General features: G+C 45.8%; 2 protein-coding genes across 3 annotated transcripts in view; one reads left to right on the plus strand and one right to left on the minus strand.

Moving 5' to 3' along the window:
• The window catches only part of LOC123791042 (uncharacterized), a 44322-nt gene extending 24060 nt beyond the window's left edge, over window positions 1-20262 (minus strand). Inside the window, 4 exon segments of the mRNA XM_087858098.1 lie at window positions 4479-4643; window positions 19596-19791; window positions 19793-19842; window positions 19845-20262. Coding sequence (XP_087714224.1) covers window positions 19720-19791; window positions 19793-19842; window positions 19845-20262 — 540 coding nt within the window. The 3' untranslated portion in view covers window positions 4479-4643; window positions 19596-19719.
• Window positions 20263-21844: 1582 nt separating this feature from the next.
• E2F3 (E2F transcription factor 3) overlaps window positions 21845-22143 on the plus strand; it is a 72070-nt gene continuing 71771 nt past the window's right edge. Inside the window, exon 1 of one of the 2 annotated variants that reach the window (XM_087858097.1) lies at window positions 21845-22143. In XM_087858097.1, coding sequence (XP_087714223.1) covers window positions 22126-22143 — 18 coding nt within the window. In that variant the 5' untranslated portion in view covers window positions 21845-22125. The other variant, XM_087858096.1, reaches the window with a different exon arrangement.

Raw genomic sequence — 22143 nt, forward strand, 5'->3', positions numbered from 1 at the left:
TGGTGGAAGCTACTTGCAAAGGAGCCTGAGAAATGGGTATTTAGCTTGCTTGCCTCTGCAGTACAATCCAGAAGAGTTTGGAGTACATTCCATACAAACGGCGGATTCCGCTACAAGCGCACACACTTTTTCTCCCTAGGGATTCCATAGAGTTTGGCCCTCTGTGAATAAGGGGGGAGAAAAAGATGTGATCTAGACATATCTTTATTGTTCCTGAATTTTTCCCTCTTGCAATTTGTCCTAAACATGAGAGCAGGGTGAGAACCAGAGACTCCAGCTATGAAGAGAACAAAGAGCAGAATGGGACCAGTAAAGATTCACATTCTCGGAGAGAAGTAATTGATCATCTGCTAATATCGATATAACAGTGGTAGATATCAGTGGCATCATCTCCCCCCCACCGGATTTGACTTCTCTGCTCCTGACAAGTGCACTCCCCACCAGCCCTCCTAGAGCTACCTAGAGCACCTTTCTTATTCATTTATTCTCCTTATGATTCTTTCACAACTACGTTTCTTCCTCCAAATGTGACTGATCTCGGGACAGGCATCTGACCGGAATTAAGACAAGGAGTGCCTTTAGTGGTAGTTTTGAATTTGTGTCTCAGTCCGTGGAACCCAGAAGATATGAAACGAAGAGGCTGTGGGTAGTCCTGGGTCTCGCATGTCGAGGAAGGCAGTCTGCAGCGAGAGAAAGGCAGCCCACCCAAATGAGGGAAGACAGTTGGACAGAAAGTTCCAGTAGGGTTTGAGCTTCTGGTTCAAGTAGTTCCAGAGACTCCACTGCATTGCAACCTCCTCGTGACTTCCCTATAGGATCAAGTTTAAGGCCCCGGCAAGTAAAAGAAGCACCAGTTTGTTAGCATGTATGTTATGTAAATACGCCTGCAGTTAAACCATAATGTGCTATCAAGTGTTAGACTCATTTTATTGCAGAGATATTTTTAAAAATTGTAATGCGAAGTTTAGAATCAACGAAATAGTTACTCGACTGCTCCTTGGAGTCTAAGCAAATGCAAGTTGGCTTGCTTGAGTTACAGTCACAACGAGCATAAGTGAATGCCATGGAAAGATAGGTTCTGACCTGGGAATAGGATAATGTGAAAAAGACATGGCAGTAAGTATTTCTTTTTTTCTTTTTTAAGAGAGAGAGAGAAACAGAGGGAGAGGAAGAGAGAATCTCAAGCAAGCTCCACACCCGGCACGGAGCGTGACACAGGGGCTCGATCTCACGACCCTGAGATCATGACCCAAGCTGAAATCAAGAGTCAGACGCTTAACTGACTAAGCCACCCAGGCCCCCCGGCAGTCAGTATTTCTTAAGTGAAAAAATGATAATCATGCAAGAATTATAAAGAGCATAAATTACCCTGAAAATAATTGAGGTTGCCAGTGTCTTCCTTTATTCTGTTACTCAGAAGCACTGTAGCGACCCACCTTGAGGTGAAGAGTGACTGAAAGGGACAATAGTGTCAAGCAAGTCAATCACAGTGTTTTCCTATAATTCTTATTTGTAAATACAATTTTGTATATTGGTTAATATACATGAGCATAGAAAGTCCTCAGAATTCACCCTCCTAATATAATTAAATTGTTTTCTAACTAGTGATGAATGAGCGATTCAAACGGAAGAACTTTGAAAGTCCACAAATAAGCAAACTTTTCTTAGGTAAAACAATTTGGAAGCTCAGATCTACCTTGGTCAGTACAGGGAAAGGACCTATCCAAAGGCTATGGAAATTTACACACTATTTACAAACGGTTGTCCCACCAACAAAATTTCCGGAGCTACATGAGAATTCATTCTTACAGACTGAACTGTCCTGTAGCCCACTTTTACTTTAAATTTGGCTTGTGGTATTGCTTCTGCCGTAGTGTGAGCTGTGAACTTACACAGTCTGCCAGATGGCGGTGGGAAGCCCATTAGTTATGCATCACACATCCTGATCAAAACTGAAAGAAATTATGCTCAGATTGAGGAGAGATGCTCGAGAGTAAGGCAATGATTAGAATTTTCTGTATTTTTACAGAAGATTTCACATAATCATTGTCCATAAATAAACTCATTCTTATGATCCCGCAGACCCAAATCTGGGATAACTTCCAAAGGAGCTCCTCTCGTGGTTTGGGTCAAAACGTGCACGTTCCCATGATATTCATTAGAGAACGCCATAGAGCGGATGCCCTTTCAAGGTTATCTCGAAAAGTCTGAGAAGCAGAGTGTAAGCTAATACATTAAATGTTGTGCCTTCCAGAGAAGGTCTGTTCTTTAGTAGGTGCTGGAGAGGAAATAGAGGAATTCAGTCACAAAGGAAGCTTCTTAGAATCCTGAGAGAACAGGCTTGATGAAAATAAATGGGAAATGCAGTATATAAATACTGCTGATAGGAAAAGTCTAAGTAGTATTTTGAAAGGGGCTGAGGGACCCAAAGTGAATAAAATAACATTATCTGATTGTAAAGTTTATCATCTCTGAAATAAAATATAAGATGGTGTTTGTTGCTGAACAAAATCATGAGATTGTATCATAACCATACATTACCAGCTATCTGTGGAGTAGAAGACATTTATATTAGGGCTGATTCTAATGTACTCTTGTGAGAAAAGATCTTCATTTTTATGGCTTAAGGAGAGCCAATCACTGTAAATATGTCCATGGAAGCCAGCCCCAGCTCTGCTTTGAATTGTCTTTTGGGCAAGGAGTAAATGGATACATTTTTCTAGTTGGTTTCCCTATCTATAAAATAAGGGAAAGAAATGCTTGTCTTTCCCCATCCACTGGGATGCTGTGAAGAAAAATGTCAGGAAGAGACATCTCAAAGGGAGAAAACTCTATCTGGATGAAGAGAAGAAAAAAAACCTTTTTGCCCTGTCCCCAAATTTTCCGAAGAATGCTAGACTACATCAATGGACATTCACTGAGTGTCTATGATGACGCCAACAATCCTTGGAATCCAAAATCAGCTCTGAGGGAAGCTTGGAAGACCACAGACCTGCAGCTGTGGTAGGAGAAGCAGGGAACAGAGTGTTGGCACTTCCGGTGAATGTGGCCCTTGAGTTGTGAGGGATACAAGGTGTAGACTCCCTGCTCTCGTGGGCATCCAGTCTAGTGCCCAGGGGAGCCTTGGAGCTGCACCTTCCAAACCTGGCTCTGCAACCGCCCCGCCCCCCCAACACCCAGCTCTGCCTCTCCCCAGGTCTAGTGAATTGGAGCGTCTGGAATGAAGAGGGCAGACTGGGGGAGGGGCTTGGATGACATCACTGGACATCCCATTTGAACTTGCATTCAAGTGTGGCTGTCCCATTATTTACATTCAGCAAGATGTTGTTTGAAGAGAGAATTCAACATCTAAAACAACAAAACAAAACAACCCTTTGATTTAAAAAACCATGGATCTAACGGGTTTCCTCATAACCAGGAAATTGTTTCCAGAGTTTCTTCCGCTCCTTCAACAAATATTTATTGTATGCCTGTTGTGGGCATTAGGGTCTTAGAAGGGTGTACACCCACTTCCAGTGTGGCTGGGGAGAAGGGGTTCAGTCCCACAGGGCTGCCCCTGCCCTGCCCCACCTCAGATGCCCATCACAAACCCAGGTTGTCACCTGTGCTTCTGACCAACCAGCTTCTACATTTGAGGTTCCAACAACTTCCTCCTTGGGTTTCATTAATTCGCTAGAGCGGCTCACAAAACTCAGGGAAACATTTTACTTACTAGAATATTGGTTTATTATAAAAGGATGTAACCGAGGGAGTGCCAGATGGAAGAGATGTGTAGGGCAAGGTGTAGGGGAAGGGTGCGGAACTTCCATGCCCTGTCCAGGCCCCCCACTCTCCCCAAATCCCCACATGCTCACCAACCTAGAAGCTCGCCAAACCCCATTCTTTTGGGTTTTTACAGATGCTTCGTTACTTAGTCATGCTTGATTAAATCATTGACCACTGGTGATTGATTCAACCTGCAGCCCCTCTCCCCACCCTGAGGTCAAGGGGTGGGCCTGAATGGGAGCTCTGTGACAGAAACGGGGACAAAGACCAAATACACATTTCTTGTTATAAATCATGATATCCCAGGTCTCTGCTGTGGAAAAGGACAAAGTCCCAGCTCTTATGAAGCTATCGTCAACATAAGCTGAACATCCGGGCCCCCAGGTTTTGTTTTTCTAGGTTTTATTCTTTAACTGAACCAGATGTTCCTCCCATAATTCTATGCATTCTTTCTTACTCCACCCCCTTTCCACCACCTTCTCTTCCCTCCAGAAAGTCATTTCTATTTATTTGCAAACACGGATTTCAACGTTCACTCATCTGCAGTATATTAGTCCCCACCTATCTCTGCCATTGGTCCTGAAGCAGGCGGTGCAGAACACAAGCACGTCTGTGGAACATGTGCTGGTTCCCTGGCTTTATTTCCTTCTGTTTTATATTCAATATGACATGTCAGAAATAGGTCTTAGAGCAGGATGTTTATATGGACATACCTTGGGTAGATTTGATTTGATGGGTCGTGTAGACATAATCAATCAATCCACAAATATTTCTGGAGACATTCCTGAATGTACAAAACAAGGTCCTCATTCTCAAGAAGCCTATCCAGCTTCCTGTGAGGGGCAGCTCTGTAAGGCTCACCCTCTCCCCGCAGTCAGCTGAAAAGAGAAGGAAGGATGTTAAAAGTGACAGGGAAATTATCTCCTCTTGTAGTCCACAGCCAAAATGATGACTGCCTCAGAGCGAACAGTGTGTGTGTGTGTGTGTGTGTGTGTGTGTTGCAAGAACAGGACTAGTGGGTACCTAGAGCGATCAACTTTTCACTGTTCCTGGTGGATATCTCACCAGGTTTGGGCAGGATGAAAAAGGTTAGCCCTAGATAAAACCATCTAAAGGGAAGGTGGTCCTCTGAGTGTCCTTTTCTCCTTTGTTCTTCCTGTTCTCTCTCTTCTGGGCTTGCTCATCAGCACCAACTCCCATCTTTCTGCTCCTAGAATACTGTTACTCAAGGCCCACTGCGCATCCTGCCTCCTCACTAGGGTCTGAAGGTAGTATTCTTACCCATCCCCACCTCCATTCATCAATGGCGCGGTTGCAACTGCTCCTTGGCAGGGGGACCTTCATTCTTAACTGCTCCAGAACATCACTGCTAAAGCTGGCTAGCCCAAGGGAGAGGATGACCTTCCCAGATAGTGAAGGACCACTGTCCAAGTAAGAATGTTGTCCAGGTAAGAATGTCATCCACTGAAGGACATGATCCACATAAGGACGTTGTGCACACAAGGAGCCTACTGGTCTCTCCAACAACCTTCCATGTTCTTATTACTGTGCCTTCTCCACCACCAAAATGAACCTCTCCAATCCAGATTCTTTGACATTGCTGCTAAATTTTAGCAGATCAAGTAAACTGTTCCATGCTCACCAGCCAATGGGACAAGGGTCATGGAAAATCTAAACCCTCATCTTTTGCCTCTCTCGGGTGTCTGAGTTATTACAATCTCTAAAGACAATCCCCTCACCTTTGTTCTCTAGCCCAAAGAAATGACTCTAAAGGAAGGAATGTTAGGTCAAGGTAGGAAGGATAGGAGATATATTAAAACTGGAAGGACCTTCGCCTCATACTATTACATATAGGTCATCCCCAGCACAAAACTAGCTCAATGAAAAAAATTCAGTGACCTTCTTGCAAGCCTCTTCCACAGGAGAGGAAAAAATTAATATATACTTCAAATAGCATTCATGTTTTATAAATTTCCTGCCATCGCTTAAGTTGAAAAGGTTCTCATATAACAATAATGTGTTAGTATTTCTTTTTATGTTTCCAACAAAATAACCTCAGAGTTAAAAAAAAATTTATAATAAGATGTTGAGGAAAATAACCTCGGGGATTAAATACTGACTATTTGCTCTTAAACCAAGGACATATTCTTTTTCTTTGACCTCTTAAATCCTCATTGAGTAACTGAAAGATAAAAATCATAATATTTCTGGCATTTTCTGAGCTTCTGCTTTGTTTTGAGCGACTTAAGATATAAACAGAAAATGTCACCCCGACCAAAAGCATAGGATCACTTTTTATGACTAGGTTGTTAGCAAAGGCTTTTCCCTCTGTTATGTAGAATTTACCTGGTGTAGTGGTGTCTACGGCTGCTGTAACTTTGCACCTTAAAAACAACAGAAATGTGTTGTCTCCCAGTTTTGGAGGCTGGAAGTCTGAAATCAAGATGGTGTTGGGACTGTGCTCCTCTTTAAAACAGTAGGGAAATCCTTCATTGTCTCTTCTACCTTCTGGTAGTCGGCTGGCAATCTTTGGCATTCCTTGGCTCGTAGCTACACACCCCAATCTCTGCCCTCATTACCACAGGAACATTTTCCCCGTGTCTCTGTGTCTTCATATGGCCATCTTCTTAAAAAGACACTGGTCATATTGAATTAAGGGCTCACTCTCCTCCTGTATGACCTCATCTAATTTAATTAATTATATCCGCAATGACCCTATTTCCAAATGGAGTCACATTCTGACATGTCAGGGCTTAGAACTTGGACGTGTCTTTTTTAGGGGGACACAATTCAACCCATAACATTTGGGATCTGTGATTTTACTTGAGAATGACTTGGAAACCAGGTATTGCTCTCAGGAGAAGCTGGCTACTCAGGTTAGACTCATGTTCCATCTTCAGAGCTGTGTCTATAGGCCACTGGGCTCCCCTTTAGAGGGTCAGGGCAGGTAGAAAGATCACAGAATCAAGAGTATGAACATCTGAGAAATTCAGCTTTGCCATCTGACTCGAGATGATACATCTCTCGTCTTCTGTGTTAGAGAGGGTAAAAACACCTACGTATTACACAGGGTGGAACTACATAGCCTCACTGTTTATTGTGAATGTATATTTTATATATATAAAATATTTGTTAAACTTCGAACAAGAATGTATCCATATACTACTCATAAAATTAAAATATTTTAATGTAAAAGCAGAAGGCTTCATCATCTGTAAAGTGCTCACAAACTAAGATATTTTTATATCTCGTAAATCATACCCAATGTCCTAAAAATATGAATACTCCTTCCAGAGGACCTACCGCTCCTCTTAGATTTCACATGTGCAAATAAATGGCATTTGAGGCAATTGTCCATAGCCCTGCCACAGGTCCACATTGTACCTCTCTCTTTTCTTCCACTTACCTTGCACTTTTTGCATTTGCTCTTCTTTTCCTTTCCCTGTTTGCTTCTCTTAGCACTCCTTCTCCTCCACCCAAGGGCATTCCAAAGAGCACACAGGACACTCTAATCCACCTGCTCACCCTTGACATTACGTTCCACGTGTGTGCATGCAAACCATACAAGAACAGAGCTAGTAAGTAGCCGGAGGGATAAACTTTCACTTTTCCTCATGGATATCCCGCCAGTTTGGGACAGGATGAAGGTTAAGGTCAACTCTAGGCAATACTAAATGAAGGGAAACATGGCCCTATGAGTTTCCAAGTAATAAAAGCGAAGACCTGAAAAAGACTTACTCGACAGGCCTGGATCACATTCCTCCCCCTAGAGTGGGGGTAAAAGGGCTCAGTTGCAACGAAATCACATGGTTCCTGGCAGTGAGGAATAGGGGTCAGCAAACGACAGCAGCAGATGCTTTCTGTATGTCTACACGAGAGCGTCACACCCGTGTAAATCCACATACATCTATCTCTCCAGCAAACATTTACCAAGCAAGTACAGTGGGCTAAGTACCAAAGACAAAGTTAAATGAAGAAAAAATATCTACTCTCAAGATGTTCACAGTTTAGTGGAAGGGGAAAAAAAAGAAAATAAGAAATCAATAGATTATCATTTTAAGTTACATGCTATGGAAAAGAGGAGACGTCTCGATCTGCCTGGGTTGTCTGGTCTAATTCACTATGATGTCTCACTTGGATCAGAGGTTGGCCAACCTTTTCTGTGAAGGGCCAGACAAATCTTTCCAGCTTTGTGGGTTAAACTGTGTTGCAACTACTCAACTCTGCCCTTGGAGCCCCAAAGCAGGCATAGACAGTATGAAAACAAATGCGCTTAGTGATGCTCTAATAAAACTTTATTAACAAACGGAACTTTGAATTCCATTTAATTTTTCATGTGTCATTGGATATATTCTTTTGAAATTTTTCAACCATTCAAAAATATAAAAAGCTAAAAATTATTCTTCAATTGCAGGGTGTATAAAAACAGACTATGGGCCAGATTTGACCTGGAGCCATGGTTCGCTGACCTAGATCATTCCCATTGTCCTGGTTCCCCCAATACATTCCCCATACTGCAGCCAGAGGAGTCCTTCTTAGACCAGATCTTATCATGTCACACATTGCCTCAATGACTTCTCATCGCCCTCAGGATACACTCCAAATGTCTTGATCCTGGTCTATAAAGGTCCTCCACAATCCCCTGCTGAACCACTTCCAGTTCCTTCGAGAAGCCATACATTCATGTTCCCCACTCCCATTCTATATTTCCTAAATAATTCCTACTCATTCCTCTATGTTCTCCTCCAGGAAGCCTTCCCTGAATTCTCCCCTAAGAGAGAGGTGAGGTGTCCTTCTGTGGTGTTTTGATAGCACCATGTATTGCCTCACATCGCAGACTTGTTATGTACTATCATTATATATAATTATAATTCTACCGTTATTATTCCCTATCAGCTAGCCTCTACCTTCAAGCCTGGAGAAGATACCTTTAAGTCTACCCATTTCTCACTTACAGCCACAGTCTCTAAATTGGAGTCTGGCACAAAGTAGGTGCTCGATCAACATTTATTGGATGAATGAAAACATTGGCTCTAAGGAGGCTACGCAGAGGAGGTGTTCCCTGAGCTGAGTCTTCAGAGGTGAGTAACAGTGTACAACTTTGACAGAAAGGGACAGGCATTCCTAAGCAGACAGCTGTAGCCCTCATGGAAGTGGGAGAGAGCATCTGAGGCACTCCAGGTGGTGTGGTGTGGCTGGAGTGTTGTCACCTGTGGGAAAATGATGTGAGGTGAGACTAGAAAGAGAACCTGAGACCCTGTAGGCTGAGACAAGAAATTCAGTCTTGCTTAATCCCTCAGGTCATGGGGAGCCTCAGAAAGACAAAGTTGGTTGGATTGACATTCTAGAAACTTCACTTAGATCTCATTGCCCATGTAGGTAGTCTAGATCCAATTAAAGTGTCTGAGATAGAGGAGACAAAATCATCTTGGCAGTAGAACTGACTGGAGTTTGATGCCGATTTCACATTAAGAAATAAATTTGGAGTCTGCAGCAAGAGTTCACAAAAGAGGTAAAGACCATGTGAATTGAGGATATGTTAGTGGAAATACAGTGAAAGTTTCATGCTTGAAACTTGGGAAAAATGGCTAAGCTGGAGATAGAGAATTGGGAAAAGCCACAGCCTGCAAGTATATGCTATCTGATTCACTAGCCCATGCACGGCTATTTAAATTTGGATTTAGGGGCACCTGGGTGGCTCAATGGGTTCAGCGTCTGACTCTTGATCTTAGCTCAGGTCTTGATCTCAGGGTCGTGAGTTCAAGCCCTGCATTGGGCTCCATGCTGGGTGTGGAGCCTACTTAAAAAATAATAATAAATAAATAAAAATAAATAAAAAATAAAAATAAATTTGAATTTAAATTAACTAAATGGGTGAAGGGGGTCCAAAGGTACAAATTTCAGGTATAAAATAAACAAGTCATGAGGATGCAACGTAGGGCACAGTGACTACGGTTAATAATACTGTGTTGCAAAACAAATAAATAAATCTTGAAAAGGCAGTTCATTCATCACACTAGCTACATGTCATGTGATCATTAGCCATATGTAGCTGATGGCTACCGTATCTGAGAGTACAGAAGCATAGACCATTTCCATCCTTGTAGCAGCTTCTATTGGACAACACCATCTAGTCTGAAGCTGAAGTTACAGTTAAAGTCAAGACTGTCCAGGAAGCCTCCCAAAAAGTTAAACATAGAATGACCATAAGACTCAGAAATTCCACTACTAGTTATGTATCCCAAAGAACTAAAAGCAGGGACCCGAACAGATATTTGTAGACTCAGGTCATGGCAACGTTATTTACCATATCTAAAAGGTAGAAGCAACCCAAGAGTCCATCAATAGATGAATGGATAAACAAAATATGGTCTATACATCCAATGGAATGTTATTCAGCCTACGAAAAGGAATGAGCTTTTGCTATCTCATACAAGACAGATGGACTTTGAAAACATTACACTAAGTGCAACAGGCCAGACCCAGGACAAACATTATAGAATTCCACTTATATGAGGTACTTAGAGTAGTCAAATTCACAAAGACCCTGGGGATTACCAGGCACTGGGGGATGTGGGGGATGGGGAGTTATTATTTAGCGGGTACAGAGTTTCTGTTGGTGATAATTAAAAAGCTTTGGGTATAGATAGTGGTGATGGTTACACAACATGGTATGTATTTGATGTCACTGAATTGTACACTTACAAGCGGTTAAAACAATAAATATTATGTTGTATATATTTTATTATAATAATTATTTAAAAAATATTGTCTAGGGAGAATGTATAGAATAGGAGGAGGAGAAAGTTGAAAAGAGATTTTTAAGAGAAGAATGAAGAGAAGGAAGCCATCACGGAGTTCTGGAAAGTCAGGAGGGTAGAATGGGAAACGAGAGGGAATGCTGTCAAGGAAACCAAGGTGGAAAAGAAAACGTCATTTTCTACCCACAGACCCATTTGTGATGCACTGCCAACAACGTTCCCTATTTAAAACCCACAAGAAAGAGGTACAACCAGGCTACCAAGTGTAGAAAGGTAGCTGTGTTCCTCTGCTTCCTCCTACTCTAGATCTCACTGGAGTCACTGCCTAAAATAAAATTAAGTTTCTTGACTCCACTTCTCTTCCTCAGCTTGTTTTTTCAAGTTCTATCAGATAACCTGGAAAGGAAATAGCTCTAACGTTCCTTTCCCTTCATGCTTATGGAAATGTGTGGCTGCATGGCATTGTTTTCATGACAGTCCAACGTGGTGGATTCAAAATAAATTTGATTAAAGGGAAAGCTAAGGATATTTACCCAAAGACTATCAAAAAAACTAATTCAAAGTGATACATGCACCCCTATGTTAATAGCAGCATCATCCACAATAGCCAAACTATGGAAGCAGCCCGAGTGTCCACTGATACATGAATGGATAAAGAGAATGTGGTATGGGGGCGCCTGGGTGGCTCAGTCAATTTAGCATCTGACTCCTGATTTCCGCTCGGGTCATGATCTCCAGATCGAGAGATAGACTCTGTGTCGGGCTCTATGCTCAGCAGGGAGTCTACTTCTTTTGCTCTCCCACTGCCCCTCTCCCTGCTCACACACTCTCTCTCTCTAAAATAAATAAATAAATCTTTAAAAAAAGATGCAGTATATATATATATATATAGAGAGAGAGAGAGAGAGAGAGAGAGAGAGAGATTATTCAGCCATAAAAAAGAACGAAATTTTGCCTTTTGCAACAACATGGATGGAGCTAGAGAGTATAATGCTAAGCAGAATAAGTTGGTGAGAGAAAGACAAATACCCTCTGATTGCATTCATACGTGGAATTTAAGAAACAACATGAGCAAAGAGGAAATAGAGAGACAAATTAAGAAACAGACTCTGAATCATAGAGAACAAACTGGTGGTTACCAGAGGGGTGGGGGGTGGGTGAAATGGGTGATGGGTTTTGTTGAATCATTATATTGTATAGCTGAAAGTATTATAACACTGTGTGTTAACTAAAACTGAAGTATAAACTTAAAAAAAAAAAAGGAAAGGTAAATCGGAAGATGGTGATGAGGGAGCACTGTTCTTCAATCTCTCCTTACCCCTGTATGAAACCAGAAAGGACATCTAGATAGGAAAACCAGAAACCCATGAGCAATGTTCATGACAAAATTTGGTGACAGAGTAACCCCATGAGTCCCAAAATACAAATGAGAGGGAACAGACCAATTGCCATAAGAGCTGTGTGGTATCAGCACCTGTGTCTGAGAAAGAAAGAAAGAAAGAAAGAAAGAAAGAAAGAAAGAAAGAAAGAAAGAAAGAAAGAAAGAAAGAAAAGGAAAGAGAGAGGGGGAAAGAAAGAAAGAAAGAAAGAAAGAAAGAAAGAAAGAAAGAAAGAAAAAGAAAGAAAGAAAGAAAGAAAGAAAGAAAGAAAGAGAAAGAAAGAAAGAAAGAAAGAAAGAAAGAAAGAAAGAAAGAGAGAGAAAGAAAGAAAGAAAGAAAGAAAGAAAGAAAGAAAGAAAGAAAGAAAGAAAGATAGATAGATAGATGGGGGAAGGGAGGAAGAAAGAATAGGGTAGTGTCCGTTGGACCTGTGAACAGGAGAACTCCCAAAGAGCTCACAGAGCTTCACAGAGCTGTGAGCAGAGTGATGTGGAAATGACAGCTGAAACTGTGGGGGCTTCTACCCCCGAGGAGTAAGTGAGAGCAAGGACAGTGGTAGGATGGATGGTCTGGAGGCACAGAAACAGCCTAGCCTCTGCTTCTGAAAAGCCTCAGAGTTCCCTTTTAAGATGGGGGAGACACCAAGCAGGAAGTGCTAGGACGGAATCAAAACTGACCAGGAAGGGGGCGCCTGAGTGGCTCAGTCGGTTAAGCATCCAAGTCTTGATTTTAGGTTAGGTCATGATCTCAGGGTCATGAGATTGAGCCCCAAGTTGGGCTCTGCACTGGGCGAAGAGCTTGCTTAAAATTCTCTCTCTCCCACACCGCTTCCCACCCTGCTTACATGCGCTCTCTCTCTGAAAAAAGAAAAAAACAAAAACAAAAACTGACCAGGACAGGGACAAGGCAGAAGAAGGAAAGGGAAGGTCCACACTAGACTGAGATAGGGGTGGAGGGGACACAACAAGGAAATCTCAGAAAATAAGCCTCCACCCTCAGGACAACAATGGAAGATGGAGCTCTGTGAAGACAGACAAGCTTATCTGAACCCTTCTCACTCAAGTCCAAGAAAACAAATTTCACATACAGAAAAGTATTGAGGACAAATATCATGGGAAAAAGAAAATAAGGAGCGTGAATGATTGCTAAGGTCACAGAACAAGGGACAAAGTGGCATTGCATGCCTCAGGTTTGCCAAACGAATCAAACCTGAGTCTGGCCCCTACTGTGGATGGAGCCGCAAAATCTGCAGGAAATGCGGGAGACAGAGCAGCACGGTGAACTGCACCATGGCTGTGCATTCTGCCAAATTCCGGCCATGAGGTTAAAAGGCCGAAAGTCTTTGAATGAGTTCCTGGAGCTGTTATAACAAAGGACCACAAATGAGAAGGCTTAAAACAACTGAAATTTATTCTCTCCCAGTTCCAGAGGCCAGAGTCTGAAATCAAGATGGCGGCAGGGTTGTTTCCTTCTGGAGGCTCCTGACAGAGCATCTACCCCATGTCCCTCTCCCAGCTTCTGGTGACTGTGGGCAGTCCTTGGTGTGCCTTCGTTTGTGGACACATCATTTCACTCTCTGCCTCTGCCCCCGTATCTCCTCTACGTTTCTCTTCTCTTCTCTTACAAAATAACTGACATTGGATTTAGGGCTCATCCTAATCCAAGGCCATCTCATCTTGAGATCCTTACCTTAATAATTCTGCAAAGACCATTTTTCTAAATAAAGTCAAAGGTCAAAATCAAAGGTCCCAGGGGACACATCTTGTAGAAGGGGCCACCATTCAACCCACTCCCTGCTTCGACATAAATTGTAAGAAAATAAAAGGATGGATGAGGAACCATAGATTTAAAGAGACTTATAAGGCATATCAACATTTTCTTTAAATGGGCAAGATGAAACTATAATTTCTAAAGATGCATATTTGGGTGATTAAACTTTATAAAAACATATAAGGAAGTGAAGACTAAAAATATCAGGCCAATGGTTAACTTTTGGTGGGAGGCAGGGGGCTGTGATCAGGATGGAGCATACGAAAGGGACTTCGGTCGGTGTCACAGTTGCCTAAGAAGCCAGTGTATAAGGCAGAGGTTGCTAGGTCACGGATGGATGCCTCTGGGTGTTTCTCGAGGTGGTTTCTGTGGACTGTCTGCATCACAAGTACCCTGTTTATAATAAGGCACATTCCTGGACTCCAATCAGACATGCAGATTCACTAGAAGTGACTGAGAGCCATGTTCTATGCCAGAAGTTCATCCTAGATTTATTTATTTTATTTATTTATTTGACGGGTGGGGGGGGGAGCATGAGTAGGGGGAGGGGCGGAAGGAGAGGGAGAGGCAGGCTCCCCGTTGAGCGGGGATCCCAGGGATCCGCTGGGATCACAAACTGAGCAGAAGGCAAATGCTTAACCCACTGAGCCACCCAGGTGCCCCATCCTAGGTCTATTTAAAAACACAAGAACTCTAGGGGCACCTGGGTGGCTGAATCCATCAAGCATCTGACTCTTGGTTTCATCTGAGGTCGTGATCTTCCGGTTCTGGGATCGAGCCCAGGAGTCGGGCACTGCACTCAGTGCAGAGTCTGCTTCTGCTTCTTTCTCCCTCTCCCTCTGCCCCTCCCCACTCTCACTGTCTCTCTCTGTCTCTCGAATGCTGGGAAAATTGGATAGCTACATGCAAAAGAATGAAACTTGACCACTATCTCACACCATACACAAAAATAAACTCCAAATGGATGAAAGACCTCGATGTGAGACAGGAATCCATCAAAATTCTAGAGGAGAACATAGGCAGCAACCTCTACGACATCGGCCAAAGCAAACTTTTTCATGATACATCCCCAAAGGCAAGAGAAACAAAAGATAAAATGAATTTATGGGACTTCATCAAGATTAAAAGTTTCTGCACAGCTAAGGAAACAGTCAGAAAAACTAAGAGGCAGCCCACGGAATGGGAGAATATATTTGCAAATGACACTACAGATAAAGGACTGGTATCCAAGATCTACAAAGAACTTCTCAAACTCAATACACGAGAAACAAATAAACAAATCAAAAAATGGGCAGAAGATATGAACAGACACTTTTCCAATGAAGACATACAAATGGCTAACAGACACATGAAAAAATGTTCAAAATCATTAGCCATCAAGGAAATTCAAATCAAAACCACACTGAGATACCACCTTACGCCAGTTAGAATGGCAAAAATAGACAAGGCAAGAAACAACAATTGTTGGAGAGGATGTGGAGAAAGGGGATCCCTCCTACATTGTTGGTGGGAATGCAAGTTGGTACAGCCACTCTGGAAAACAGTGTGGAGGTCCCTTAAAAAGTTAAAAATTGAGCTACCCTATGATCCAGCCATTGCACTACCGGGTGTTTACCCCAAAGATACAGACGTAGTAAAGAGAAGGGCCATATGCACCCCAATGTTCATAGCAGCAATGTCCACAATAGCTAAATCGTGGAAGGAGCCGAGATGCCCTTCAACAGATGACTGGATTAAGAAGTTGTGGTCCATATATACAATGGAATATTACTCAGCTATCAGAAAGAACGAGTTCTCAACATTTGCTGCAACATGGACGGCACTGGAGGAGATAATGCTAAGTGAAATAAGTCAAGCAGAGAAAGACAACTATCATATGATTTCTCTCATATATGGAACATAAGAACTAGGAAGATCGGTAGGAGAAGAAAGGGATAAAGAAAGGGGGGGTAATCAGAAGGGGGAATGAAACATGAGAGACTATGGACTATGAGAAACAAACTGAGGGCCTCAGAAGGGAGGGGGGTGGGGGAATGGGGTAGACTGGTGATGGGTAGTAAGGAGGGCACGTATTGCATGGTGCACTGGGTGTTATACGCAACTAATGAATCATCGAGCCTTACATCGGAAACCGGGGATGTACTGTATGGTGACTAACATAACATAATAAAAAATCATTAAAAAAAAATCTTTTAAATAAATAAATAAATAAATAAAAACCGCAAGAGCTCTATCCAAACAGTACCTTCCTGGACAAAGAGCTGAAGACAAAACTACGCTGGTATCTAAACCACCATCTATAATAACTATAATGGTCAATTTTCTAGGATAAGCACCTAGAGATTTTGTTATTAGCATGTGATGTGCTAATGGCTTAAGGACATGCTCTTCCTAACCAGGAAGATAAAACAGAGAATGTTATTTCTACGCAGGCAACTAATTGAATTGCACTACAAAAGCCTTAAATTCTTAAACTAGTCTTCTCCAGACCCTCCCATTTTAAAGCTAAAAACCAGACTTGGCTGAACTGGGATTAGAGGCACAATTTAAACTTTCGCTGCTCCAAGGACTCTCTGGGTTTATGAGCAGCCTCTTTAGTTTCCTGAACCTACAGTTTTTCTATCTGAAGATTTAATATTGAATTGCCACAAAACTGTTTAATAGTCCTGTTTCTTGGGAATTATGTATATCGGGCTGATGGACGTTGGCAAAATTGTATTTTGAAATTGAAAATGAAGACTTTTAGAGAAGATTATAACATCCAGCTTTATACATATAGTGTGTGTGTGTGTGTGTGTGTGTGTGTGTGTGTGTGTGTGTACGCGGGTGAACAGGAATGCAGAGCTTGTTATGTTAACCGGCAGGATGAGAAGGGGCAGGAGGATGAGAGACGCCCATCAAGGCATTTAGGCCCAGGAGTGGCACCACCAGTTGTAGCTAGAATAGGAAATGATGGGAAGAAGTCCAAAGTCATGCAGCTGACTCTGGCTCTTCCTCTAGTGCTTGAAGAAATCACCTGGAGGGACTTGTTAAATAAGATTCTCGGGCCCTGCCTCAAAGGATTCCGACTCATTAGGACTGGGGACAGCTCAGGAATGTGCATTTCTACAAACTCCTTGGGTAAGTCTGCAACAAGTCATACTTTGAAAAGTCTTCCACAGGGGCTCTAGCCCGAGCTGACAATTAGTGTCATTGGTGTCCAGCAAGGAATGGTCTCTTGGCAGCAGCACAAACCAAGGTGAGTAGCAGAGAAGAGGTTTGAGATTCGGGTAGGCAGGCTAACAGATGAATTAGTCCCCCAGGACTGCCATAGTAAATTACCGCAAACTGGGAAACTCCAAACAACAGAAATGTACTCTATCACAGGTCTCGAGGCCAGAAGTCCTACATCTAGAGGTTGGCAGGGCTCTGCTCCCTCCAGAGGCTCTATGGAAGATTCTACTCCTTGCCTCTTCTGGCTTCTGGTGGCTGTTGGCATTTCTTGGCTTTCAGCTGCTCATTCCAACCTCTGCCTCCACTTCACAAAGCCTCTCCTCCTCTGTGTCTTTCCTCTGGGTGTCTCTTATAAGGGTATTTGTCATTGGATTTAGGGCTCACCCAGGTAATTCAGAAGGATCGTATCTTGAGATTCTCTTCTTAGTTACATCTGCAATGATCCTTTTCCCAAATAAGTTCACACTACAGCTTCTAGGGATAAGGATAAAGACATGCCTTTTTTTTTTTTTTTTTTTGAGGGGCCACCACTCAACCCAACTATCCAGGCCCATTTTGTCACAACTAGCTGCCTGGGCCACTGTAAAAGCACGAGAAAGGGGGTGGTGATTGGCAAGAGCAGTCTGGCTCTGGGGCTAGCTCAGTCTAACCTCCAAGGGAAGGACAGGAAAGCTCAGACTTAGGAACCAGCCAGGAGCCGATAACAGTTGAGATGGGAGTGGGATGAGCAGCAGAGCTGACTTTATGTTATTACCTTGAACTTGTGAGTCAGGATTCTAGAATCCCTAAGAACCAGGACATGACGGTGCTCCTACTCTGGGACAGAGTTAAACTATCGCAGCAAGTGGACATCCAAGGGCAATAGGGAAGGTCTGAGGCTGGGAGTCAGACCGGACCACACAGACCTACAAAGCACAGTCACACAAATAAACAGAATCATAAATAGCTTCCACTTATTGAGCACCTGCTATGCTATATGCCCGCACTTCACATTTCTTATTGCCTCTTTTCATCATGACCTTGTGTTATGGGCATTGCAATGTCAGTTCCCACTGAACAGATGAGAAAACCGGCTTTTAACGATTTAAGTTATATAACTAGTAAGTGGCTCCAAAGCCCATTAGCTTTCTACTAAAACACGCTGCCTCTCCACAAATCAATAGCCTGCCTCAAATTTTAGCATCTTATTTTCTGTCACGAGACCTAAAATGTCGAAACATTTGTTTTCTACCAAATACCCTACATTAAAAACATAACTTGGCGAAAGTAGAATGAGTATGTCAGAGCTTTCTAAACCAGAATCACAGGTGTGATCTGGACTGTGAACACACTCCTTTGTGACTGTCACATTCATCTTAATATAATCACTCGCGAGGAGCTCTAGCCAGGATTTTGTACACAGTTCCAAATCCTGGGCTTGTCTCTAATTTTAAAAATGCAGGGCTGTCACGACTCCCCGACCACCATCACGGCCACCACCCAAAGCATGCTGCCAGTGATATTCTACAGGTGGTAATATCCACCTAGCAGTACTAGGGTTCGCAGTAGTGACCCACGATGAAAAGCAACATCGGAGCAACAAGATCAAGGAACCGCTTACACACTATGCCTCTAGTCCAAAGGAATCGATGCCCTCTGAGTACCACCTAATCCGCCCTAAAGAGAGTGTCAGTTTTATGACTGTCAATAAATGTTTGACCATGTGTCCTCAACTCGCTTGCATGCAAGACCAAAACATTCCTGAGCCCGGTGCCGGGTTTAACGGTACTTTTAGCTCGTCCTGTTCCAGACTAGGTAACAGGACTGAAGTATTAAGGAGTACGAGCCTCAACGGACATATCTGGCCAGGCCTTTCATAATACTGAGTATATGACTTTTTGGAAGTTATTATAATAAGTAACAATTATTAAGTTTTGCATCAGGGCATGAAGAATCGCAACCCTCATCACCCGGTGAACACCAGCTTGGCGGCTATTTTGTACAATTCTCGGTGACTGGAATTGTAAATGACGACTGACACGTACACCTTTCCCCACATTCCTGCAGGGGTCCCTTTTCCTGTTCAGCCTCACAGAAGCAATCCTCAACCCATGAACAGTTGCATCAATACAGAAGTCAATTTGACAATAATTTAATAGACTTCTGGAGACGATTTCTGGTTTACTAAAAAAAAAAAAAAAGTCGTTTAAAATGTTTTGGAATGAGTCTGGATCATCGCGTTCGCTTTCAGCCAGAGAACTTGGTAGGCAACCGAGATTGTAAAGCGGTGGTGCCTGGGCGTGCAGCGTTTGCTAGGAGCAAGACGTCATCGTGGGAAGCGTGTACTTCTTCGGATTACTGCTTGGCGGATTAGAAACCCGCAGATCAGTCCTAGGTTAGCCCTGATTAACTGCCTTGGGTGCTTCTGGGTCAGCGGGGGGTGTCCGCTGGACTCAAACCAATACTCGTGGTAAGGTTTCGCTCAAAACGTTCCAGAGTTAATTTTTACTTAAACCCCATCCAGGCTAATAATGAAGCTACCAGGAAGGATCTGGAATGCTAACTCAAGTGGTGCCCGCAATCACGTCAGTCGAACCTTCTGCCCCCACGATCCCGTCTGCCCACATGCTTCTGTCTATCAGCCTGGGCCTCGGGATCAGCTCTCGCCGCCGCATTGGTTGGATTTCAGGAAAAGAGAAACCCACGATTTAAAGGGCTCAGTTCCCACCTGCCAGGCATCGTCCGCATGGTCCAACTTGCCTTTGGAACATATTTGGGAGAATCTCCAGCTCGTGTACATCTATTACACTGACTGGCCAAAGGAAAGAGAATTCCCGCAAGTGTCCCCTTGGTCACCTTGACAATTTCCAAAAGCGAAACTTGCGCTTCAGACTAGATCCACACTGAGTCTGCGGGGCGCTGAGCGCCTGCCCAGGTCAGCAGCCCCCGCCCGGCGTGCGGGCGGGGACCGGGCGGAGCTTGGACAAGGCGTGGCTTTCCGTGGGAGAGAAGGAAAGGCTTTGCCCCACCTCCTAAAAAACTCTGCTTTCCCCCAGCCAGTCAAGGAGGCCTATGCAAATAGAGCCCCTGTCGCCCCGGTAACCGTGATGCACGATAGCCAATGGAAACCAGCAAGTCGCGGCCCTGCGCCGCGATTGGGACTTAAGTAAGGAGGCAGAGGCCCAATGGGCTGTGGGAACGGTCCTCGGCGGGTTGAAGGGCGGGGATATGCAAATATGGTTTGAAAAGCCGGCGGGAAATCTGAGTTTCGCGGGAGGACCTTGGCGCGTAAACCGTATCCCTTCATTCATTGTCAGCAGCAGCTTCCTGGAGCCATTTTTCAGCTGCCGGCCGCAGCACCCGGGCTGCCGCCGCCGCCTCGCAATCCGTTGCATCGGCCGCCCCCGACGCCTCCATCCCCCCTCGGGGCCCGATATCCGTGCGGCCGGGACCCTCCTCTCTCCAGAGCCCCGATTATTTTTGGCCCCCGGGGCCCGCGCGGTGCGGAAAAATAAAAAGAAAAGAGAGAGAAGGGGCTCGGAAGCGCCGGGAGGGGAGGAGAGAAGGAGGAGAGACTTGGAAACTCCGGCTGCAAATAATAAAGAAATTGAAAACAATACATTAATATACCATAGCAATAAAAAGAGCAGGAGCGAGAGATGAGAAAGGGGATCCAGCCCGCCCTGGAGCAGTACCTGGTGACCGCCGGGGGTGGGGAGGGGGCGGCTGTCGTCGCCGCCGCCGCTGCAGCCTCCATGGACAAAAGGGCACTGCTAGCCAGCCCCGGCTTCCCCGCCGCCGCCGCCGCCGCCGCTGCTGCCGCCCCGGGCGCGTACATCCAGATCCTCACTACGAACACTTCCACCACCTCCTGTTCCTCCTCCCTCCAAAGCGGCGCCGTCGCCGCCGGCCCCCTCCTCCCCAGTGCCCCCGGCGCGGAGCAGACCGCCGGCAGCCTCCTCTACACCACGCCGCACGGACCCTCCAGCAGAGCCGGGCTGCTGCAGCAGCCACCAGCGCTGGGACGCGGCGGCAGCGGCGGCGGCGGCGGCGGCCCTCCGGTAATGCCCTCCCGTTCCCACCGTCCCCAGCCCGGGCGGGAGGTGGGATCGCACCGCGCGGGGTGGTGGGCGCGCTGCGGGCCGCCCCGGAACAGCGCGGGGCCGAGCGTCGTGGGCCTTGGCGGCTGCCCCTCCAACACAGCTTTATTGTTAGACTAGTGCACTCCCCGCCAGCGCCCGGAGGGTCGGGGGGCTCCGCCAGGCGCGCGGGGCAGCGGGGATTGCCTTGGCGCGGACCACGTCAAACACTCTGAAACTTTTCGCGGCCCCCCCTTCTTTTCCTGCACTTTTCCCTACCCCCACCCTCCCCTCCCCTCCAACTCGAAGCTTCCTCTTTCTCGGGCGTAGGAAGGGGTCACGCCCCGGATGGAGAAGGGGGTGGGGGAGGGAGTAGTGAACTGGGGAGTGGGGGACTCCGGGGGCTGGAAACCGGGGGACTGTTGGGGTGATCGCCCCCCGCCGGCCTCCGAGGCCCGTTGGCTGCCGGGGGTCCCTAAGGCGTGCTCGGGGCGCAGGGGCTCTGCCATGCTGCGCTTGACACATTTTGGGATCTGTAACTCCCGGCAACAAAGGGGCTGGGGGAGGCGGAGAGCGGTGGCGGGGGAGGTGGGGCTGGAAGCCGAGTGCGAGCTGGGGCGTGGGCTGTCTGGGGGTGAGGGACTCGCGGGCAGGCGCCCCGGCCTGGGCGCATCCTGGCGGTGGCAGCGGCGGCGCCCGCGTGGCCCGAGCGCCCGGGCCTTCCTCGCCGGGCCCCGGGCCTGCCCTTGACCCGCCTCTCCCCTTGCCCCTTCCTTCCCCGCCCTGTCCCCCTCCCCGCCCCCCGGCGACGGAGGGCGGGGGCAGCCGTGTTCCCGTCCCGCCGCCTGGGTCTGTCCCTCTCCCCGGGACCCGCCGGTGACGTTTCGCACACGTGCGCGGAGGACGCGCCTGTGACTGGGGAGGAGGCGGCGGCGGGAGGGGGCGCTGGAGGGGGAGAGGGGGGCACCCACTTCCTCCTGCTCGCCGGCTCCCTGGCCTGGGACGGTCCCGGCGCGCTCGCACCCGCCCCCGGCACGGCCACCCTCCTTCTGCTCTCCCTAACCCCCCCTCCCGCCACGGGCGCCCGCCCTCGCCCGGCGCCGCCGGTCTGTTCGGCCCTCCGGGCCCCCTCTCCAGCCGGCCCCCCCCACCTCCCCCGGAGCCAGGCTGGTTTCGGAAATGCCCTTACAGCAGCAG

This window comes from Ursus americanus, chromosome 32, assembly GCF_024610735.1.
Source record: "Ursus americanus isolate L20-20 chromosome 32, mUrsAme1.1.p, whole genome shotgun sequence".
In the NCBI taxonomy this organism is placed as follows: Eukaryota; Metazoa; Chordata; class Mammalia; order Carnivora; family Ursidae; genus Ursus; species Ursus americanus.